General features: G+C 37.5%; 1 protein-coding gene across 4 annotated transcripts in view; it reads left to right on the plus strand.

Annotated features, from left to right (window-relative positions):
• Positions 1-24,682, plus strand: part of CLVS2 (clavesin 2) — a 59,212-nt gene that overhangs the window by 12,199 nt on the left and 22,331 nt on the right. For all 4 annotated transcript variants that reach the window (XM_014533763.1, XM_005858948.2, XM_005858949.2 and 1 more), the window contains exon 3: positions 440-614. In XM_014533763.1, the coding sequence (XP_014389249.1) occupies positions 440-614 (175 nt within the window). The remainder of the gene's footprint in view (positions 1-439; positions 615-24,682) is intronic.

Genomic DNA, 24,682 nt, shown 5'->3' on the forward strand with positions numbered 1-24,682 from the left:
TAGTTGTTCAGATATACTATTCTTGTTTATTGTTGAGACTCCTCAAACCTCATTCAGAAAATTTTCAAATACGCACATATGAAATGTCAGTATTACTGAGAGCATTCCTGAGCTATTTAAAAAGGTACCATGCCCCATTCTCAGAGTAGTTAAAATGCCATTTTAGAAAATGATAGGAAGGCCTAGAGGTAAAGTCAATGGCTGTGAATATGAAGAGAACTGTAGTATTTCCCAAAACATGATAGTTTGTGTTGGTAGAATCCATGCTAAATTCGAACATGTCACCTGAGTGCCGCAAAACAAGTTGCTCTTAAAATAATACTTTTGAACAAAATCATCTCCTTAAGATCTCTTAGGTATTTTCAGAGTAGTTTTTAGTGTGCTGAGATCTTCCCACAGTGGTTATCAGATGTAATGAGGACTCTCCTGTTGCTTATAGGTACACACTGGTGGACATTTTACGTGCCATCTTGCTGTCTTTAGAAGCCATGATTGAAGATCCTGAGCTTCAAGTAAATGGATTTGTTTTGATCATAGACTGGAGTAACTTCACCTTCAAGCAAGCCTCTAAACTGACACCCAGCATGCTGCGATTGGCTATTGAAGGCCTTCAGGTAAAAGCTGACAAATTCTCCACTTTCTTGGTCTCCCATGTTTGACTTACCTAATTTGTTAGAATAGCAAAATGTCTTACGTAAGGAATAAAAACAAGTTTTAGATAGTTTTCAAGCACAGACATTAAAACACTAACTGGACAAAGGATTTTAGAAGAAAAAGGATGTGGGCCTTTTAATAGGTGAGAATTTGTAATACTTGGCATAAGCCCTCACTATGCCTAAACATAAATATGATAACTTGAGATTTTATCTTGATAATCAGAACAAACAACATCTTTTGGATTTTAATTATTAACTCTTTAGGCTTGTTTTGTTTCTTTTTCTTTTCTGTGTATATTAGTTAATTAGTTAAAGGTTTGCTTCCTTATTTCATTTAAGCTGGTGAATTTGGAATATGATGGCATGTTGCCTAAAAACTGTTTTTGATCTCTAAGCTATGGAACCACTGTTTTGAATTACTTTTCTAGACTTAATTGGCGTTTTTGTGTGTGTGCAAGGGCTATCACATAGAATTTACATAGGAATGGCGCCTCTTCCAGTAAATGACATTTAACTGATTGGGAATTATAAAATGGAAAATCAATGATTATTTAGTGGTATGTGATAATTCGCTGATGGCTGATTACTCCCTAAAAATGAGCCACTTCTCCAGGCAGCAGAACAGCTTAAGCCTTAACCTGTTTGAATTCACAGTTTGAGTTTTGCGTCTGGAGTGAATAAGACACCCTGGTCCCTTTTCTCTGCATAGGCTTTTTCTGGTACACGTTTCCTGACTTGCTTTTGGTGAGTCACCCTTGCTCCTGTCTTACCTTGAACAGTACTTTTCTTTTTTAAAACTCCATGGAGACAATTAATAAGGTTGGGAGAGGGCACAGGATAAAGCCTATTCGGAAATGTGTAGAATGTGCCCTAAGGCACATGTGGAATGTGCCCTGCTGCCTGCAGTGTATAAAGTAGTTTTTATCTTGTAAAGAAAATTGGTTACCACCAACCATGTTACTTAACACAGGATGGCAACCTAGCTTTTTAGACTTGTTATCACTGTTTAACCTGCGTCTTCTCTTTGCACTAGCGGTAGAGTAGGCCTTCCGCTGCATGAGGGACTGGGGAACTCCTATCATTCCCATAAAACTTAAAAAAAACCACTTCAGAGATAGCCTCAGTGCTTTGCTATTTGCCAACTTACACGCTGTATGGAGCCATTTAGTAGTAAGGCGAGAAGTCCTTGCAGGAGAAAATCGGAAAGTTCAGACATGTTTGGGAGCTTCCCTATTGGCCATGGCCACTATCAGAACTTCTTTAAGTGCAAAGTGCCAGTATGACAGGAGCTATAGTCAGATGGAACCTCTGTGCTTGTGCTGGAGAGGGAGACGGCCTCGCCCTGCAGGGCCTGGGCTGGCTGCCTCCTCTCTGTTCCCCATAAATATTTCCATCTCCTTTTCTTTCTCCCAGGACTGAGATTGAGGGAACAGGGCTCGTGCTTTCTGGTTGTTGGTTGGGAAGCCACTTACAATAAGTGAACTCTTCCTGTCAATAAATTTGACATGTTATTAACCTTTAAACTCAATATTTTCTTCAGTTCAAATTGATTTTTTTAAATGCTCTATCTCTATGTCTATATGCGCCTCTGTCTCTGTACTATATCTAAAATTATAGTGGTAATTCTGAACAGGATTATAAGATGTGCTAAAAATGTTCCATTGTAACATGCATGATTTCATACTTAGTTTTCTACAAAGTTACATTTTCTGACTTTTCTAATCAAGTCTCTGTTTCTTTTGCATTTACCATGTGAGAAATTTTATTGTCCATTGATATATACTTCATGCAGTGCGTGGATAAACTATTTTTGAGATTGACATAAGACCATAAAACATTTGAATTAAATATATATACACAATTTTTGGTCACTAAACATGACTAATACCATCATCAAGACAACCAACACCACCACAACAATAAATAACCTCCAATTAACCCAGTCAGGGAAATTGAGAGGTGATAATATTTTTATTTATTTTTCCTTTTTTTGATATGAGAATATTTTTAATAACTCAGTGATGGTTTATGCCATGTCATAATTCTACTATAATATGTTACTTTTACTTAGGCACACATAAAATATATTCTAGGGAGTTGAACCCAAAATAAGTAAGGCTAAAGATGTTAGTGCCAGAGAGGAAACTTACTTGAATGAAGTGCATTATGAATGGGATGTAATTGTGTTTTGAAGAGGTCCCATCTCTCTTTCTCTTGAGGTTACCTCATAACCTCTCTGTCTGCACACACAAATTCCCTTTTCCTGAAATGAAAGAGTATTTTGAGTGACTTGGCTAGCGATAGCACCTGATACCTTGGATATGGACACATAGACCATTGCTAGAAGATCCACCTGTCATCACAGTACAAGGTCAACAGAGACAGTGTGGAAGGGTGAAAATAAAATGGGCTTTAGGGGCAGACAGACCTGGGTTTGGATGACAACCTTGCCACATATCAAATATTTGGTAAATTCCTAAACTTGTTTGAATCTTCGTCTATTCATTTATAGCAAATTTAAAGTATTATATTAGAAATCATACATCTTGCACCCAGCAGGTGATATCAATGAGCAAAGTAATCATTGTGCATGAGATAATTTTTTTTAGGTGCCATATTATTCTGCATATGTGCTGGTTTTCTCACAATTCAGTGACTACCTAGACTGTGAAGACCTAAAGTTAATTGACTTTGGGAATCTGAATGATCTCATATTTTGCTTGTAATGCTCAGATTGTAGATACACAGATTGCATTTTAAAAAATTACTTCACTGTGTGGTTAAATAGCGTCTAGATATGTTCATGTTAGATGCCAAGTAAAATAATTTTTCATGTTGGAAGCCAAGTAAAATTGAAATGGTTTCATCTAGTCAAAATTAATCTTTCTTTTCAGAGAAGCTCCAGGCACAGTTGAAAAGGTGATGACTGTGAAGATATCCTTGGCCTTGAGAGTTGAGCTAGAGTTTGTTAAGTTGACTAGGATAGGAAAAGCATTTTGGGCAGGGAAACTTTTGGGAAGTGCTTTTGAAGGAACACACAGCTACAAGGGATTGAAAGTACATGATAAGTCTGTTTTGATCTGGTTAGAGTGAGGAATAAATTGAGGTGAATGACCAGAAATGACTGGGAAAAGCGCGCTGAGCCTTGGCTCCACGGATAGAGGATGGCATGCTATGTGGATTGGCCCGTGTTCTCAGACACGAGGAGATTTTGGACAAGAAAGTGACTTGGTCACTCCTCTGCTTTAGGAAGATCTTTTGGGTAGAAGAATGGGCTTGTATCAAAAGAGGGAGGGGTTAGATCTCATTTGAGAACTCCCAAACTGTCCTGGTGGTAATTATATGGATTCCATTTTGTAGGTCAGGAAATGAAACTTCAGAGAGTTTGACACCCAAATTTTCTCAACTGACATCAAGGCTTGAGTCCAGGTTGGCTGACTCCAAAGACCAATGCCTTTCCTGAATCTTGTTTCAATTGTTTCCAGGGCTGTGCTTAAGAAAAAGTAGATAAGCTCAGTTTATTTTTATAATATATATTTTCTATTGATTTCAGAGAGAAAAGGAGAGGGAGAGAGAGCTAGAATGATGAGAATCATTGATTGGCTGCCGCTTGCAAACACCCCACTGGGGATCGAGCCTGCAACCCGAGCATATGCCCTGACCGGGAATCGAACCCTGACCTCCTGATTCATAGATCACCGCTCAACCACTGAGCCACCATGGCCGGGTGATAACTCAGTTTAGAGCAAGCATGTCAAACTCATGGCCCGCGAGCCGCATGCCTCGTTTATTTGGTCCATGTTAGCCTTTGAATTTGACATGGTTGGTTTAGAGTAACTTTCCTCCCCCAAAACTCTAATACAGGTGAAATTTGTTTATTGGGATAAACAAAGCAATGCTAACTGGCCTTGCACTTTTTTTTGACACTACGTGGCAGAACCATTTCCCCCCTTCATTTTTCTGGAATAAAATATTCAGGCTTCATTGGAAAGAAAAGAGAAAGAGAAAATTGTCCCACTAATTACAAAAAGTTAATTGATTAGGGTAGTTATAGTAACAGTAAGCATCTTAGAAAATCAATACAAGATTAAGTGGATGTAACTCGTAGACTCTAAGATATCTGCCTGGGAAGCCAATTAAAACATAAAATGTTTGGAAATATCTGGAAAAGCTTAGACTTTTTGGATTTACAGAGAAGTGATGTGCTTTTAATATGTTTTGATCACAGTTGCTCTATGTTTATTTTTTTTCTTGTAAAATATTACCATCCTTAAAACCCTTTAATAATGAATAATTCGAACTCTCTTATGAATCCAGGATCTCTTATCTGTGAATTAAAAAAAAATTATCCAAGCCCTATATATGTATATTTACTGTTATTCTCCCTTAGCTCTGTCCTGCCTCTCTATGCTTTTGCTTTCACAATCTCACCAGAATCTCCAAACTCTATATGCTGAAAGGTACATAATGTCGTCAAGATGTGGGTCTGTTGGCAAGGGGTTCGGCTGAAACAGAGATTTGAATAGCTCTTTGAATTGCTACATTGAGACTCAGATGTAGGGCCATTACAAAGTGCCTAAATCTGTGCCAGATACTGTAAGGGCCCTTCATAAAACCAGGACTTGTGAGAGGACAAAGAACATGTAATTAATTCACACTACTTAATGGGGTCCTTTCTTTTGACTCAAGGGTTCAGTGTTACAAGCAGCCACCAATCTGCTAGATCTGAGAGCTCTGGTCATTCATGTGGAAGGCAGAAAGTGCTGCCGCTACAAATTCTGGCTCTGACTGTTCGGAAGCTCAGTCCTACCTAGGGGATCTTGCCAAAAACAGAGAACAGACTAATGACTTGGAACATCACTCTCCAAGGCTAGCGGGCGAGGAGCTTCATTAACTTCTGTAGCATTAGCTTATTCAGTCCTCCAAATCCTACTCATAATCTCTGGCAGCTTTGAAATTGCACGTGTGTGTGTGTGTGTGTGTGTGTGTGTGTGTGTGTGTGTAGGATGGCTAAGGGAGAATATTAAAAAAGGACAGTGTGAGATATTGAGTAAATTAGGGGTTCATAATAAAACAGAAGGACTCTGTGCTCTGCAGCAGTGTTCTTTGCAATGGTCGTTAACCTGCCAGGAGTTTCCAGACTTAACAATGCTCTAGACCAGTGGTTCTCAACCTTCCTAATGCCGCGCCCCTTTAATACAGTTCCTCATGTTGTGGTGCCCCCCAGCCATAAAATTATTTTCGTTGCTACTTCATAACTGTAATGTTGCTACTGTTATGAATCGTAATCTAAATATCTGATATGCGGGATGTTTTTTCATTTTTACAAATTGAACATAATTAAAGCATAGTGATTAATCACAAAAACAATATGTAATTATATATGTGTTTTCCCATGGTCTTAGGCGACCCCTGTGAAAGGGTCGTTCGACCCCCAAAGGGGTCGTGACCCACAGGTTGAGAACCGCTGCTCTAGACAATACACAGTAGAAAGTTTTGCATGCAAGCTACCTGGTAAACTTAGGGCAGCGTTATGGCGCACTGGTGGGAGAGGGTTGAAACAATGCCTATCTTTTTGAAAATGAACACACAGACTCAGGAACTGTAGTCAGTCAGACAGCCTGGAAGTGGGAGCATTTTAGTCCCACATTGTGTATGCACAGGCAGAACCATATTGAGAAACAGTGACAGAGACAGTGTGTAAAAAAAGTGACATTTTGTTCATCACATGCATAGCTGTCTGAAGTGTGCTTCCTTTCAGTTGCTACTTAACCTAAAACAAAATGAGTGAAGACTAGAGTATTGCTTTATTTCATAATGTGAGAATGTGGTATTTTGGAAGTCCTTTTAAAAAAAAATTTCTTTTTGTTAATCCTCACCCGAGGATATTTTCCCCATTGATTTTTAGGGAGAGTAGAAGAGAGAGGGAAAGACAGAGAGAAACATCAGGTGAGAGAAACACATCAATTGGTTGCCTCCTGCATGAGCTGAGACCAGGCCCAGGCAGGGGAGGAGCCTGCAACTGAGGTATGTGTCCTTGACTGGGATTGAATCCAGGACTCTTTGGTCTGCAGGCTGACGCTCTATTCACTGAGCCAAACTGGCTAGGGCAATTTGGAAGTCGTTTTAAAAGTTGAAAATAGGTATGTGAAAACTATTTATAATATTCAGTTTACCAAGCAGGTTAAAGATGGTATATGACCTTTGATAACAGGTTATACTAGTATATATGTGTGTGTGTGTGTGTGTGTGTGTGTGTGTGATATAGAAACATATATGTTTATGCCACTATTTTTCTTATGTTAGAAATGCTGTTTATTTCTTTTGATTAGCTGCTAAATTTGTTTAAAATGTCTAGTTATCGGAAGTAGGTGTCAGCCTTGAGTAAACAAAGAGATGAGTGCTCTAGAGTTATTTAACACATACTTTCTCAATTAGAGAATATCAGTAATTAGCAATAAAATGATATACAGCTACACTTTCAACCACTGAAAAAGAGACTAGTTATCATTTTGCTTCCAGTATCCAAATAATTGAAGCAACAAATGGAAAGAAGCAAATAAAATCTTTTGGTTTGAGTCATTGAGATAATGGTAAATGGATAGAAAATAATTATCCATAATGAAAAACTGATGAATAATATGAGCTATTCTGCATTTCATTTTGTTTGCTATGTTTAGACATGTCCTTAACTAGAGAACAAAATAAAGATGAATAACTGCAAGTTCTCTCTCATTCTTTTTAGTAACAATGTAAATGCATTTTGATATATTATTCGTTCACAGCAGAACATCACGGTCTTTGTAATTTGTGGTCTTAATTCTCTGTGTATCATAAAGTTGTATGGCCACAAGTACTTTTCACTAAACTTTTCATTTTTACTTTGAGATTATTGTACATTCATATGCAGTTGTAAGAAATGAAACACAGATATCTCATATGTTTTCCTCAATGGTAACATTTTGTAAAAATATTGTACAATCTTGTAACCTTAATGTTAACATTACTATAACCATGATAAAAGCCCTGACTGCCAACTTGGCCGTCTCTGACACCATACATTACAGCCTGGTAAGAGTGGTACTCTCAGCTCACTTCTTTTTAAAAAAAAATCCTCACCCGAGGATATTTTCCCATTGATTTTAGAGAGAGTGGAAGACAGAGGGAAAGACACACAGAGGCAAACATCAATGTGAGAGAGAGACATCGATTGGTTGCCTCCTGCATGCACCCTGACCAGGGCCAGGGCTGGGGAAGAGCCTGCAACCGAGGTATATACCCTTGCCAGGAATCAAACCCAGGACTCTTCAGTCCTCAGGCCAAAGCTCTATCCACTGAGGCAAACTGGCTAGGGCTCTCAGCTCACTTCTTGCTCTTTGCTGGTGTGTGTAGGTGTTGAAGTCACATTTTTATTTTTCTTGTGATATTTAGCCAGAGTGTAGTAGTTATTGCCTAGACTTTTTGTATATTGCTAGTACGTACCTTTCCTGATTCTTTGCCCAGGAGAGCAAGCTTCTGTAGAGGCTTTTTTGGGGGTCTGTGCTCATTGGAGTTTTCATTTGCCAGTTTCCTGAGTTCTAAATCTGGGATATATGAGGCAAAATGAAACTCAGGCAACTTACCATCATGTTATTCTTTGGGTCCAAAGGTCCTTACCTAGTCTGTCTTCTCTTCATCTTTCATAGTCTTCTTGTGTCTGTTTTATATACTATAATGCCCAGGATTTTAAGTTCTACTTAACGAGATAAAAAGGGGAAAGTACGACTATGTCATCCTGTTGGAAGTGGAAATCAAAAGCACATGTATTTTTCATCTCCCAACATTTTTTCAAATATCTGACGTAATGTTACTCTGCCTCATTTAGTTTTCAATGCTGTTGTAAATTTATTATAGTTTTACTGTTTACTGTCAGTTAAATTTGTGCAGAAAGGTGAGGATATTGTGCCTATTCAGTCCACCATATTGACTTGGAAGCTCCTTAACATCTTAAAGCCAATCATTATCTACTTTATGATAACAGGATAATAGAAATGAAGTCATGAGTCATCATTTTACTTTTACATGAGGCTCTAGAAAGTAATTCTTATGCTCCTATATGGTAATAGTTCTTTGTTATTATGTTCTTTAATATAAATCTCCAGAGATTTTTTTTTCTGGAGTGAAATATGGAAAAAATGTATTTCCAACAATCAAAAGTCTAATGCAGTTGTTCTCAACCTTCCTAATGCTGCGACCCTTTAATACAGTTCCTCATGTTGTGGTGACCCCCAATTTCATTGTTACAAATTGAACATAATTAAAGCATAGTGATTAATCACAAAACAATATGTAATTATATATGTGTTTTCTGATGGTCTTAGGCGACCCCTATGAAAGGGTCATTTGACCCCCAAAGGGGTCGCAACCCACAGGTTAAGAACCACTGTTCTAATGGTATACTCATAAGTCTTTTTTTTTTTTTTTTACTAGAGTTCAGCATGAATACTTTTACCTACCTGAGGGAAAATAAGCCACAAATTTTAAAGATGAATTCACTGAGAATATAATAGTAATTTTTATAAGGATATTTCTATAATTACATCACTATTTCATTTACATTAAAACACTCATAATTGCAGTGTACAGAGAGCTAGCATTGTTTCTGTGGTAATGACCCACTTAAGGAAGTTCACTTAGGCCAACTTAATGAAGCCTATATCCTTTGCATACTGACAGAAACACTATTGGAAAATACTGAGGCCATATTTCCAGGTCAAATTGAGCTGTTTTCAGCAGACATGGAAAGAACGAGAACGCTGGCTAAATTTTACACAACAAAGCAAGACAGTGCGGGGGCGGGGGGAAGTATTCTTGCAAATCAGTGTAGGAAGACGTAACCTAAGTCTATAAGTATTAGACAACCAGGTTTATTTGCAAATGGGTAGTAATCCAGTCACCTTTATTGCCTGGTTTCAGAAGACCTCAAAGAGATGCCTCTGGTCAGCCCATTGTCTTTCCTAAGGTGGCTAAGGAAAGCACATTTTACTCCACTGGGACAATAATGGCTTCCTACAACTGGTAGACATTCAGTGGTGACTGAAGCCTGCTTTTTCAACCTGGGTAGATGGTCAGCATTGTAGTGGGATACTGCTACATGCTGAACTTAGAGATATAATTTAGTCAGTGTAAGGAGAGTAAAAACATTCCTTCATAAATAATAAGAGACTGTTTTCTAGTTTCATAAGTGATTAGATCTGAAAGGACCTTAACTCAAAGGGGAGCTAACATGACTTCAGTGCTGTGGGAACTACCAAAGGAGGCTTTGGCTGACTTGAGCAGCACCATGGAGAGCTCCGGAAATGCCATTGTAGTGGTTTGTCTTTTCTCCTTTGCAGCTTGGGTTTTCTCTAGGTTCTAAGCCCCTCTGCTTCTTAAAATAGGCAGGAGTCCTCACAGAAGTCCAGGTTTCCTTCATTATCTCTGAGTCCCATAGCTTATGTGTTTAACTCATTTTCACGTGGCTGCATTTTTCACGTGGCCCAAGGTTCTCCTTTTGGGACTTCTTTTTTTCCCTCTATTATTAGCTCCTGCTTTGGAATTGTTTGCTGGCAGCTCATGTATTGGAATTAAAACTATCCTCTCCCTTTTCTTTCCTCTTGGAGGCTTCTACAAATGATACTTATAATCTAATTTTAAAAACACAAAACATTCTTAAGGTGAGTGAAGTGGCATTGATTTGTATCTTGAGGCCATGTGAGGAAGAAGGAAATCATGTTCTTTGCCCAAGCAAACTTCTGGGAAAGAAATGTCTTGATGACCTGTTTCCTTCATCGAGAGTTGTATGGAGAACAATTATAAAGGATATAGTTGAAAGAAAAATGATCTTTCCTCTTGACAATTGCTAGATTAGTTCAAATTTTAGAATCAAGCATTCCTGGGCTTGAAGCTTGCATCTGCCACATCCAGATTTCAATTTTAGATAAATTACTTAATCGATCCCATTCTTTGTCATCACATCTAAAAACTGGGATTAACACCTTCCACTTGGCATTATTATGAGGATTAAACAAGATAACATACATGAAAGAGATTGGCATGATACATAGAGAAAGCACTTGGTTAAAGCCAGCCCTTCCCATACACTTCTTTCCTGCCCTGTGATCAAGAATAGAATCTAAGTAAACTTACAAAATAAGATAGTTCTTTTAGACCAAAATATGATTATTATACAACGCACTGTAATTAATCAGCCTAGCTTGGCAGCTCATACAAAACTGACTAACTGAAGTTATGTGGGATGAAAACCTACCCCCACAATTTTTGTAAATTATGAGAAACTGTAGGCAATTTTCTCCTTGAAGTTTGTAGTCCCTGCTTTTGTTCTTCCAGGTTGTAAGATAGTGATTAAATATGGTTATAACAAGTATTGGTTCTATATAACATACAGAACTCATTGGTTTATTCCTAGAATATAAGACGCCTGGGATTTTCACTCTTTGGAATATCACAAATATTTTCTGTTGAAACTGGATTTGTAAAGACATGATTCAGATACATATCTCTCCTCACTGTTCTCAACTAGATAATAAGCTCCTCAATGGCAAGGACAATATTCACTTCCGCTAAGTAAGTCACCAGCTGGCTGGCAAGGAGGATCCTATCATTGGTTCTGGGTGGACTATAGGCATATCGTAGAACTGCAATTCTTATAACTCTCACCTGTGGTGAAACAGGATGGGCACTCTTGGGAGAGCATACACTGGAGGGTGCAGTGTCTCAGGTACTTGAGAGATTCAAGGGGAACAGCCAGTTGGAGAAAAACAAGTATCACATGATCTCACTCTTATGTGGAATCTAATGAACAAAATAAACTGATGAACAAAATAGATCCAGAGACATGGGAGCGTGGAATAGACTGATGGATCTCAGAGGGAAGCGGGTAGAGGGTATAGAAGCAGATTAACTAAAGAATTTATATGCAAATATGCATAGCCTATGGACACAGACAATAGTGAGGTAGGCCTGGGGGGGGGTGTGGATGTGTGGTGGAGGGGGCCAAAGGGGAAAAAGGGGAACACATGTAATACTTTCAATAATAAAGATAAAATTTACAAAAAAGGATTATGGGAAAGAGAGGATACATTAGAAAAAGTCAGTGAAAAGACTTCCTGAGCAATGGGTATGATATGATTCAGAAATAATGGCCAGATGATGGCATTTAAAGGTAAGAAATATGTTGAATATAATTATTATAATGAGTGGCAAGGTAGGAGTGACAGTTATATGGACCTGATTTTCAGGGAGCTATGGATGTCGTAATTAAATGGTGTTTCTATGGGGAAGATGGATAGGGAAACAACAAGTATTGCTTCAAGTATTTAACCTAAAGAAATGGAAAGGAATGAAGGCAGCTATCCCAGTGTTGTTAGACTACCATGCTTGGTTTCCTGACCTGGGCCAGTTCTCAGCCTCAGAATCTGTGAACTGTTGGAAAATATAGATCTCCATGAAGAAGAATCTGCAACACCACATTGTTTCTATGATGGATGATCTTTCAAATATTAGGAATAATGTTTGCAAAGAGTTTGTAATAATATGGATAATGGTTATGTATAATGTTAAGTGAAATATGTGATATAAAGAATGTAAATATAACCACACTTACGTTAAAACGTTAAAAATGAGAAGAAAATGCATTGGAATATAAACAGTGATTATATGAGAGCAATTGGACTATGGTGAAATTTTCTTTTTTCTACTTTTTGCAGTGTATACATTTTACCTTTGGAAACATGGTATCCTATATAATAAAAGGCTAATATGCAAATTGACCAAATGGTGGAATGACCGGTTGCTATGACGTGCACTGACCACCAGGAGGCAGACGCTCAATGCAGGAGCTGCCCCTTGGTGATCAGTGCATTCCCACAGGGCGAGCACCACTCAGCCAGAAGCCCAGAAGCTGGGCTCACGGCTGGCGAGTGCAGTGGCAGTGGCAGGAGCCTCTCCCGCCTCTGCGTCAGTCAGACATCACCTGAGGGCTCCCGGACTGCTCCCGGACTGGGTGGGTTGAGGGACCCCCCGAGTGCACGAATTTTGTGCACTGGAGCTCTAGATTTTATAATAAAAAACTTTATTTAAAACATTCATACTATACTGCAGATCATAAAGCCAATTATTTGACAAGTAAATATACAATGTGCCACATTATAAATGTTAGTGTCTATTTTAAAATAATATTAACATAGTTTGATGAGTAAATTAATAGAATCTGACAGCTGCAGCTGCTCATCTTAAGAAAATTATGCAGTGCTAACACATATAGCTGTGATGGGTCACATTTGGGGACCACAAAGGAAATTTACAGCAAGACCCAGGAAAGCGGAGTCAGTTGAAATGTAAATATGCTTTGCAGTAATAAAGCATATAATCCAAAATATTATGCTAATATACTTGGCATGTACTAAACAGTTTTTGGTAGGAGGAAGGAAGTTAAATTCAGCCAGGCAGCCATCAATAAGCCCTATTTAAAAACACATTGTTATGCAAATCTGAATAAAACAGCCATGGATGAATTAAGTAAAAGACAAAAAAGTGGACAAAATTGGTACCTTGTAAAGACAATTATGTTTTTAAACAATACATGTTAGTTTTACCTGCCAGTTATATCCTTATATTATTAAAATCAATTCAATAAATGACAAAATAAATTTTACAGACAGAAATTCAGAAGTTCAGAGAAGGGTTTTATGGTGTATGGACTAAAATGATAGAATGGTCCATACCATTCTGTTTTAATGAAATTAATTTTACTCTAAAATATGATCAAATGTTGGTAAGTTACAAATGATTATTTGTATACTACAAATATTTAAGGGTTACAGATATCTGATTGTTTTTTTCTCCTATAGATTTTCTAGACTATTAACCAAGTCCAAGTGAATGGAAAACTGTATATTAAAATATCAGACAGCATCTTAATGTGAACTTTCTAATCTAACAGGGAGGCTATTTCTTGGTATTTTATGTGATTCTGTATTGAGTTATTGGCCCCAAACAGATCTAAATCAGTTTTAGCAGCTGCACAATACAGGAACACATGTTATGTCACATGCTGTAATGCAAAGCTTAGTGTATACATGTCTGGATTCAGAATCTTAGCATTTGAAGGAAACTTAGAAGTCATACAAGCCATCCTATGTAAGACTATTTCTAAGGTAGTCTTTTGAGATGATTATGTAGCTTCTGTTTGTCCTCATTCAGAGCCTCCCAGTGCAATGCTTTATCAGGTAGCCCAATTATCTCTAAGAGTTTGGCCACAAAGATCTTGCTTAAATTCAGCTAAAATCTGACTCTTGCACCCATTGGTCCTTTTACCAACTCTTGAACATAGGACTAATGACACTCCACCAAATATACTGACTTTCGCATAACAGCATTTCAGAAACATAGAATATCTGTTTCTCTGAACAATTGAAGCACTCTGATATTTTTCATTTTATAGTTTTCTTTTCCCAAATACCTATGGGCTGCCCCTCCATCCCTTTCTCTAAATAGTGTATCATTTTGGATATCTTCTTCTAAATTCAAAACATTTTGTAAGTTTATCCCCAAGTTAAAAAAAAATACTCCACGTGTTTTATTAGTGTGGCAAATATACCCTACTATAAGAAAAGGATATTATTAAATAGCCAAAAGTGATGTTAATTAAAAATTACAAATGTGCCCTAGCCGGTGTGACTCAGTGGATAGAGCGTAGGCCTGCGGACTGAAAGGTCGCAGGTTCGATTCCGGTCAAGGGCATGTACCTTGGTTGCGGGCACATCCCCAGTAGGGATTTTGAAAGAAGGAAAATGCATTGTTAAAAGCATTATAGGTTGAGGATACTTGGGGAAATAAACAGAGATGAATATGAACATGATGCATTTGGGAGTTGGCAAATAGATTAATTTAGTTATACTTAGCATTCATAAAGAAATAAAGTAGGAAATAAGGTTGCAAAAGTTAGTTGTTACCTAATAGTAAAAGGCCATGATGCCCCTCTAACGTTGGAATTTTTTCTGTAGGTGGTCAGTCAAGTTTTCGGGATAAGTGTATTTAATAGATGAATCTAGTGGTTCTGTGACAAAGAATGGATCAGACAGAGGCAAACATGGCAACACTTGCAACATGCTGTTTGTTTATTTTAAGCATGTCATTAACTATAATTCTTTTTTTAAAATTGAATTCATTGGGGTGACAGCTATATAATGAAAGCTTAAGTGACCGTTACGGGGGAATGACCAGAACGACCAGTCGCCATGATGCACACTGACCACCAGGGGGCAGATGCTCAATGCAGGAGATGCCCCCTGGTGGTCAGTATGCTCCCACAGGGGGAGTGCCACTCAGCCAGAAGCGCTAAGAAGCAGCGAGCCGAGTGGTAAGGAGCAGTGGTAAGGGGTGAGGGTCCTGGACTGTGAGAGGGCTCAGGGCGGGCTGAGGGACACTCCCCCCAGTGCACGAATTTTGTGCACTGGGCCTTTAGTTGCTTAATAGGATTATATAGGTTTAAGGTATACAATTCTACAGTACATCATCTGTATATTGTATTGTGTGTTTACCAGCTTAATTCAAGTCTCCTTCCATCATCATTTTCCCCCCTCTTCACCCACTTCTACTTCCCCCACTCCTTCCCTCTGCCTGATGATGGTATTCATAGGTAGCAAGGAAGCTGTGTAATGAAACACAGATTGATGAGGTGGCTCTTGTCAAAAGCACTCTGAGACTACTTTTCATGAGTCATCTCACATGGAGACTGTTGTTAGGCTTGAAGATGCATTGCTCTTGCTTAGTGAGATGCTCATGACCTCTGCACACTGGACGTTTAGCAAGCCATTACAGAGAGAGCAGTCGAAGCTCTGCCAGACTCTGCAAATGCCAACTGTCATAAAGGCAGGAAGTTACAGTTAATCCCCATCACAGTGTTGTCTTATAATATCCCTATGTCTCCTTTTATGTCATTTTCTCCTTATTTCTTTGACATAGGCTTCCAAATAGGCTGTTAATAAAAAAGTGTGCAAGTTTAGTTCTTTTGTAGTTCAGTTCTATCTTCCTGATCTTTGATCTTATCTCAGATCCTATGGAGCTATTATAAGAGACAGATAAGAGACTGGATTCGTGAATTCATTGTGTAATGTTTAATCTGGGGAGTCTCAGTCATCCAAAAACCTTATCTCATATTCTGTTTTAATGTTCTCAATGCTATCTAGCAGCCAGAAGCAGGAATGAGTCATTTTAAAATCAAGCTTTTTGCCGCCTAAAACTATGTTGTTCAGATTCATTTACAAATGCTTGAGTATTGCTCACTCCCTGTTGGCTAAGCATAAAGGTCAGCCCTATCTTCAGTAACATTTTCTCCAGCTCTGCTTCCCTTTGTCTCTTTTCATAGCTCAAACTGGACTTTGCTGTCCAGGTAATAAATGTTGGAGGGGAGTCAAGATATGCAGATCCCAATAACAGTCCGTTATTTCTTCTTTAATATCTGAGATTAAAACTTGCTCCGCGAAGCTACCTGGAGTAAGTCCTAGGGACTTAAATCTTATTTTACTTGCTACACATTAGGATGGGGTTGAATACTTTTGTAAGGAGCATCTTAATCTTGCCAGAAAGGTTTATTGTTCAGTTCACAGAGCTGAGGAAATATGAATTTATGCTGTGTTGGGTGTCTCTATGAGACCACCTCTGTTTTCACAAGCAAATGGCAGTTCTAACTCCAGCTCACATATCTGCTAAAGAATCTGATGAACTTGTAAGTGACTATTTCCAGGAGAGTGTCAGAGGGTACAACTTCAAATTTTGCTAAAACACCCAAGGATCTATTTGCAGTCCACTAGTAGTACACGTTTTTATTGTATTAATCTCATTATTGAGTCTCTTGGTCTTATTTTTCCTTATTTATAGCTCCATTTGTAAATATTATATCAAGTAAGATTTTTATCTCTTCAAAAAAATATAAGGGCTTATAATTAAAAGTAAAAGACCTTGCATGGTCGGTGTGGTTCAGTGGTTGAGCGTCAACCTATGAACCAGGAGGTCATGGTTTGATTCCCGGTCATGGTTTGATTCCCGGTCAGGGCACATGCCCAGGTTGTGGGCTCGATTCCTGATGAAGGGCATGTGGGAGGCAGCTGATCAATGATTCTCTCTCATCATTGATGTTTCTATCTCTCCCTCTTTCTTCCTCTCTGAAATAAATAAAAATATATTAAAGAAAGCAAAAGACCCACTAATTACTGTCAGTATCTTATAGTTATCTTTCTATAGTATTTACTCGTGATATTCATTCTATTAAAAAAATGAAGCTCATTTGTGTTTTAGCCCAGTACTTTCTCTTTTAATTTGTTTAACTGTTTTCTAGTCTTGCAACATGGCTATCATCCTGGATTATTTTAAATCTATAGTCCAGTGGTTCTCAACCTTCCTAATGCCGCAACCCTTTAATACAGTTCCTCATGTTGTGGTGACCCCCAACCATAAAATTATTTTCGTTGCTACTTCATAACTGTAATTTTGCTACTGTTATGAATCGTAATGTAAATATCTGATATGCAGGATGTTTTTTCATTGTTCGCGACCCACAGGTTGAGAACCGCTGCTAGTCTCTTGTTTAATATCTCTACTTCTTGCCCCTGTTTTTCATGCTATATTGCTTCTGTTTGATCCATTAGACTTTTATCTCCTCCTACTATAAAAATGCTTTAAAATAACTCCTGTGAAGGTGTTTTTTTTTCTCCACTTCTTTTACTATTTAGATTTCATTTCCTTTAAAAAATATTCATTTCCCACTATTTTTAATGAAGCCTGAGGGTAAGGGAGACAAATGCATTTGCTCAGTCTGTCATTTTAAATCAGAAAATACTCATCTGCTTATAGATAATTTTACATATCATTGTAAGGCACCGAAGTGCTCGCTGGTAAAATACAGAGTATAAAAATTTTATTTCAACTAATTAGCAAAATCCATGGGAGGCAGGGATGTTGTTTTACTCACCCAAGGGGTGGCAAAAAATTGGGCTTAACAAATGTTTTTTAAGTAAATATATCAAAAATGAAATGTGATTTTTGTGTGTGTCTAAACTAAGAAAGTGATCACGGTGTATGTTGGTTGTAGAGGGATTGAAGCAGTGTCACTGCAGTAGGAGTATTGTAGTATTTTCTTAGTATGATACTTAGCTCTTGATCTCTTTCTCACTTAGTAATGAATAAAAAAGTTACACCAAAGTGGACTGAGAGGTAGCTTTGAAACTATAGTAGAGTCCATACTCAGCTTGACTAACAATAGCTTGAACTGAGCTTTAATATTTTAAATCTTTAAATTTCCTGTGCTTCAATTTTCTTGGTTATAAAATTATAATCATGCACTAACAGGCTTGTCCAAGAGGTTATGGGAATTCTGTAAATTATAAACACCAAACATCTATTTGTTGTGTATTGTTTCTTTATTTATGTCAGTGTTTAAAAATTATTTCTTACTGGTATTTTTTCTTACTAATTTTTCTCAATTTTCAGACGTGTATCTTTGACTCATGATTGTGCTTTATCTTTTTCATGTTGACATAATAATAATTTGTTTTGTTTTGTTTTGAAGGAAACACTTTAAACTAACATTTGGCTCATGAAATTGAAAGATTTAAAATGACAGTTAATCGTTCAACTTTTTTCCTGGGGAAGAAATTGTTTCCTTAAAAAGCAACTTTTATTTATCTTTCAAAGAGTAACAGGGTTATATCTGGGAAACATTTTACATTTGTATTCTTAAAAGAAATACATTTTGTTTCTTTTTGTGTCAAATCTATTTAGAAACAACAACATTAGAGAGATAAATATTAGAATGTTGAACTAATAGGCAGACACATAGATCAATGGAACAGAACAGAAAACCCAGAAATAGACTTACACAAATATGCCCAATATTTTTGACAAAAAGTACAAAAGTGTGTCAATGGAGAAAGCATAGGTTTTGTTTTTGTTTTTTTAACAAATAGGCCAAAAAAGAAAATGAACTCTGACTTAAAGCTTAGACCTTACTCAATATGGATTACGGAATTAAATTTCCAACACAAAACTATAACATTTAAAAAAAATGGAAGAAAATCTTTAGGGTCGAGGGCCAAAAGTGCAATATATAAAAGAAAAAAATATATAATAAATAAATGGAATCTCATCAAAATAAAAATACAAAGCCAAATGCTCTGTGAGACATTCCTTTTAAAGAATGAAAAGACAAGCTACAAAGTGGGAGAAAATATTTGGAAATCATGTACCCGAGAAAGCACTTTTATGTGGGAAATATAAAAAACAAAAACTCAATAATGAAAAGAAATTCAATAGTAAAATGAACAAAATACCTGAACAGGTATTTCACTGAGAAGGATATTCAGATGATACATAAGCAAATGAAAAAACATTCAACATCTTTGCTATTCGGCAGATGCAAATAAAGCCACAATGTGAAGTCAGTATCACCACATACCTAACAGGATGGCTAAAATTAAAAAAAAAAAAAAAAGTGAAAACACTAAAGCTGCAAATATAAGGAGAAACTGGATCTCTCTTGCTGAAGGAAATGTAAAATGGTATAGGCACTCTGGCAGTTTTCTGTAAAATGAGACATGCAGCCAGGTAATGCAGTAATTGTTCTCACAGAAGAAGGAAAACGTACGTTCACACAAAAACCTATATATGAATATTCTTAGCATAATACCCCTAAACTGGAAACAACCCCGATGTCCTAAAACAGGTGAATGGTTAAAACTGTGGTGCATTCATACCATGACATATTACTTAGCAATTAAAAGGGGGGGGGAACTATTGATACATGCAACAATTTTCTGTATATCAAGGACATTACGCTAAATAGAAAACCTGGTCTCAAAAGGTTATATAATATGTGAGTCTCCTTATATTAAATTCTCAAAATAACAAAATGATAGAGATGGAGAACAGATTAATGGTTAACCAGAGGTTAGGGGTTGGGGTCAGATGGGTTGGGTGTGGCTCTGAAGGGGTAGTGTGAGGGAGCCCTGTGGTGATAGAACATTTCTGTGTCTTGAATCTGGTGATGGTTACACAAAGCTACAAAAATGATACAATTGTGTAGAAGTACATCCATTCACACTCATGTTTACATATATAAACATAAGCACAGATAAGACCCATGATGAAGGAAAGGGAAGTGGATGGTAGAACAAAAGGAATATCATCAAGACCGATTCAATGGCACACCACCTGGAAAGTGGGAAGAGCACTGAAGATAAAGATGTTGGAGAAAAGGTGAAGCTCTCGTGTTTTATCTCCAAAATCTTTTGAATCTACCTAAATTGTAACTCACAGTTAAGCCACAGCCTAAAGAATCGAGAGTGTTTAAAAATTTATATAGATACATATATTTCATATACTTCAATGTTTAAAATGACATGCGTTGCCCAGTCAAGTTCACATGTTATGTAAAACAGATATTTACCAGTTTTGCCACTAGTTCAGAATTGCATTCAGTAAGATTTCAAGGGCAGGTGAAGGGTGAGGAATGGAATATCCAATTGCAAGGAAGAGGGTGAAGCTAGGGAGCTCTCTTAACCACACAATCACACATCCTTACATACATCAGTAGATGAAAACAATATTTCTTTATTCAGGAAATCTGTACTTCCTTAAGGATTTTATGCAACTTTATGTAGCTGAGCTGGAAATTTTCTACTTACTGATTGATACATCAAGGTTGAGATTATGGAAAGAAAGACTGCAGATGTGTGTGGTTGCTCTGATTTGAATTCTTGGAAAATAGGGATGCTTGCATATCTTGCTCATGCAAATTGGCAGACCAAAGACTAATATGAACTCCCCAATTCCACTGCAAGATTAAGAATGAATAGAGAACTTGCATACATAGTAATGCCATGGAGAGACAGTAAGTGCTCTCATTGACATCCCTACTCCAGTGAAGGACATCATGGTCCAACAATTTGTTGACTATGACTTCCTAAGTAGCCTTATTTGTAGGAGGACTTTGCAGCCATGTGAAGGGAAACTTCTAGGGAATAGCTTTGGGTGATTAATTCTTGCCAATAAAGTTACAAGGGGTAAAGAAAAAAAGAAGAATCCTATATAGGCCACATGAATTTCTGGGTGGTTTAATTAAAATCTTCCCAAGTTAACCAAAATTAATAAATATCTATAAGATTTTATAATAAGCATCAGAAAAGCACAGTCAAGTCTTTGAAGCATTGACTTAGAAGTTCTGTTTGTAGTCAGAGGTACATTCATTAAGAGTTTTTAGATTTTGGAGAAGGGTGATGATCCCAAGCTGAATCTCTGCTTCCTTCCTGTTGTCAAACTAACAAGCAAGAGAAAGTAAATATCCCCAGATTAGCTGAACCAAGGCATCCTCCTTCTTACCCCATCTTGCAGGAGACGTTCAGAGACGGAATGGGAGTCCCTCATTAGCTGTGTCAGGTGGAGGCTGCCTGCACCCTGAGCTGAAGTTGTGTTTTTCTTCATGTGTGTTTCTTTGAAGGACACGTGCCTGGGCATCTTTAGATCTTCTCAAGCTATCTTTATAACCCACTGCCTCACAATCCATATGGACACCGCACAGTCTTGGAAGGAGTTGGGAGAGCTAAAAGGGTTCTGGCAAATGGTTCCAAAACATCACTCTGGCTTCAGTGATCTCTTATCTCCAACTTCTCACTGAAGCCAGATCTTCTCTTCAACTCCTTCCTGGTTAAGAACTTAAATTAAGGAGAAATCTGTGTATTATTATTATTTTTAAAGGTACAGGCATTTTAAAAGCCCTTTCCAAGTATTCAAGAATCTTAATTTTTGCTGTTTCCGTTTTCTGTGTCTGAGCTACTCCAGTCTGAGCTCTCTGAACATGCGGACATCTCCACACAGCCTCCTGACACTTGAAATTTGAGATATTATACTTCCCCTTATGTTCCTATTTCAGTTTCTAGTATAATTTGTGGTCTCTCAACTAACTAAGATGAATGAAATGACCTGTTTTCTGCTATTTTCTTATAAGCCTCCACTGCATCCAATCATTTATTAAATTGTATAGCCTCCATCTTCCTCATATTTCTAAAATATTTGCTTTCCCCCCGTTTTTAGTTAACACCTTGATATGACTCAAAGTGAGGCTCTAATTACCTGCATAGTGTTCATAACTTTAACCACATGTGTCCATCTTTGCTTTCTCCCTACTTGAAATCAAATAAAGTAGGACATTTTGTCAGGCTTTTTGTAAGGTCAAAACATAAAATCACTGTTTTTTTACTCCAAGAAATGTGCACCAGAGATACTTAGGACCCTTATTTCATCCCATCTCCATCCATTCCCAAGTATGACTTCAATCCTGCCCCATCCTTAACCTTCACTACCTCAGAACTGTAGGCCAGTGGTGGGTGGTCAGAATGATAGGACCTGTGTCACACATTACCTGGTTATTTAAAAAAAAAAAACTAAGCTAAAACTCTAGTTGTTTTTTATTTTTAATAGAATGTCTCTGCCTTAAAGGGGTTGCACTGAAACCCATATTAAAATGCCAAATTTCCATATTAAACTACATACCCCTGCCAGATTAACTGCAGTATGCTATTCTCTTCTCAAGATTGCCCAGTACTAAGAACACACAGACGCTTCTACAAGATGACGTGGATGGTCCAGGTAGACTCCCAAATCATCTTCTCAGCCATGCTGCCAGTATTTTCTCACCCCTAGCTTCAACTCCGGACAAACAGGCTTGGCAATTGTATTCTAGAGGTGGCTCAGTTTTCCCATCTCTGGTCCTATTGCACGTTCTCTCTGGGACACTTTCTTCTACTCACTCCCTTGCTTCTTCCACAACTACCAGTCTCATTGACACCCCAAGTTTTAATTCTAAATACTACCTCATTTTGGAGTTCTTTCCTCATCATTACAACCTCTCCAGTCTTTTATTCTTTCCTTTAAACCTCATAACATCTTTGAAAATGATCTTTCCTTGTTTTATGTTATGATTCTTTTTAACAGATTATAAATTCCTTCATCATTCACATCCCCCTTACATTTCCCAAGTTTCAGTAGTTTTCAGTAAATATTTGCTAAACTTAATCAATGCTTACAGTGCTATATTGTTGTCTCTGTGTTATTTTATTATTATTTTTTTCAAAGTATATTTTTATTGATTTCAGAGAGTAAGGGAGAGGGAGAGAGAGATTGATGAGAGAGAATCATTTATCAGCTGCCTCCTGCATGCCCTACACTGGGAATCAAGCCCACAACCTCCAGCATGTGCCCTGATTGGGAATCAAACCATGACCTCCTGGTTCATAGGTCAGCACTCAAACACTGAGCCACTCTGGCTGGGTGACAATTTCTTTATAATTGATTTCTAGAATTAGTGTTAGGGAATGTAAGAAGTGGTTTCTTTCAGGTATGTTTTACAACTTATATTTTCTTAATAGAATATGATGGGTCCTGTCTTGCTAAAGCCTAGCAGCATTGAGTTTCTTCATTAAATACATTCTTAGGTAGTTTCACATGCCTGATGTAGGCAGGAGTGTCCTTAAATATCCACTTAACTTCTGCCTAATTCTTTTTATAATTTGATTTTCTCAATTCCTCTAGCAGAAGTTCTGCTGCTTAACTCCCCTTTGGCTATTTTGAACATGAGAACATCAGCACTTTTGAATGTGTGTTACTCAAGTCCTTTAAAAGTCAAGTGAGAGACCTAATCTATTATTGATATAATGGCTGGGTTAACAGTCAGGCCTTCCTGATGTAGCTGGCATATAGATTGGCGCTATAAGCCTCCAGATACTAGTCATAGACAATTAGTACACATTCTCTTTTGCTGTGAAATGGCACCATTATTTTTTTACCCTTGCTATGCATCCAGGTTTAAGAAAAGAGCCTGCCTTAGAAGCATAAGTAACATTTTTATAAGATAGTAGGTTTTACATTGGATTTTTCTCCTGCTGATATACTTGATTGAAATGGGTACTTCATGGCTTGTGAAGATCTGTGAGAATAGTTTTGTGTCATGTTCTCTGTGTGATTGGTTTGTGTTCTCACCCCCCATAGGTACCAGGCACACACCAGCAGCGACTAACTTAAATAAGCCTGTGCCTTCACGTTAAGGCTCTATGATTATGATTTGCTATCAATCTTATCTGACAGAAAAAGTAGCCCAGGAGAATACCACACTTATTTTTCTCACGAAGAGATTTTCTTGCCTATTCGGTTATATGATGACTAAACATATTATATTCAGGGTGGGGCAAAAGAAGGTTTACAGTTGTTCGCATAGAAAAAATGCAATAATTAAAAAATAGTATAAGAATAAAGTCTGTGTTTCACATACTCACCACTCTAAACCTACTTTTGCCCCACCCTGTATTAGTTTTTAGTGTTGGTTTTATCTCAAGAAATATTTTTAGCTAGGCAGAGCTCTTTCGAGGAGGAATATTTTATGTAATAACCCTCTTTAAGTTGTCTATATTTTACTGTGTTCAAGATTCAGACATTCCCCTCCCTACGCAAGGTTGATGCAGTTGAGTCGCCAGTAATATTGGAGAGGTTTGGTTTATCCAGGTATGGAGATTTGTCCATATTAACACACCAACATCGTGTTTCTGGATCCTTCACAGGATAGGAGGGTTTTATTTGAAGCAAAGTTAGCCAGCACCAAGTGATCAACCATAGGTGCATTCACAAAAATCAATGAGAACATAATTTGGCTGGAATTAGTGTGTACCTGAGATTTTGAAATAGATTGCTCAGTTCTCACCCACAAATTTCAGCAACCCTTATCATGTAGCCATAGCTACTCTAGTAGGCCTGCTCTCCATAATAACCCCTCAAATCTACTTATTAATTTTGAGTATGTGGCTGGGAGGAGGCACAGAGGTACTTCATAATACATAAGTGAATTTATCATGGAAACCTGGAAGCTAAGAGTGTTATGGACTACTTCAATACCTGTGTTCAAAACATAGCAGGAAAAGAAAAGAGGAATCACAATGTTTCCC

This window comes from Myotis brandtii, unplaced genomic scaffold (genome assembly GCF_000412655.1).
Source record: "Myotis brandtii unplaced genomic scaffold, ASM41265v1 scaffold123, whole genome shotgun sequence".
Taxonomy (NCBI): Eukaryota; Metazoa; Chordata; class Mammalia; order Chiroptera; family Vespertilionidae; genus Myotis; species Myotis brandtii.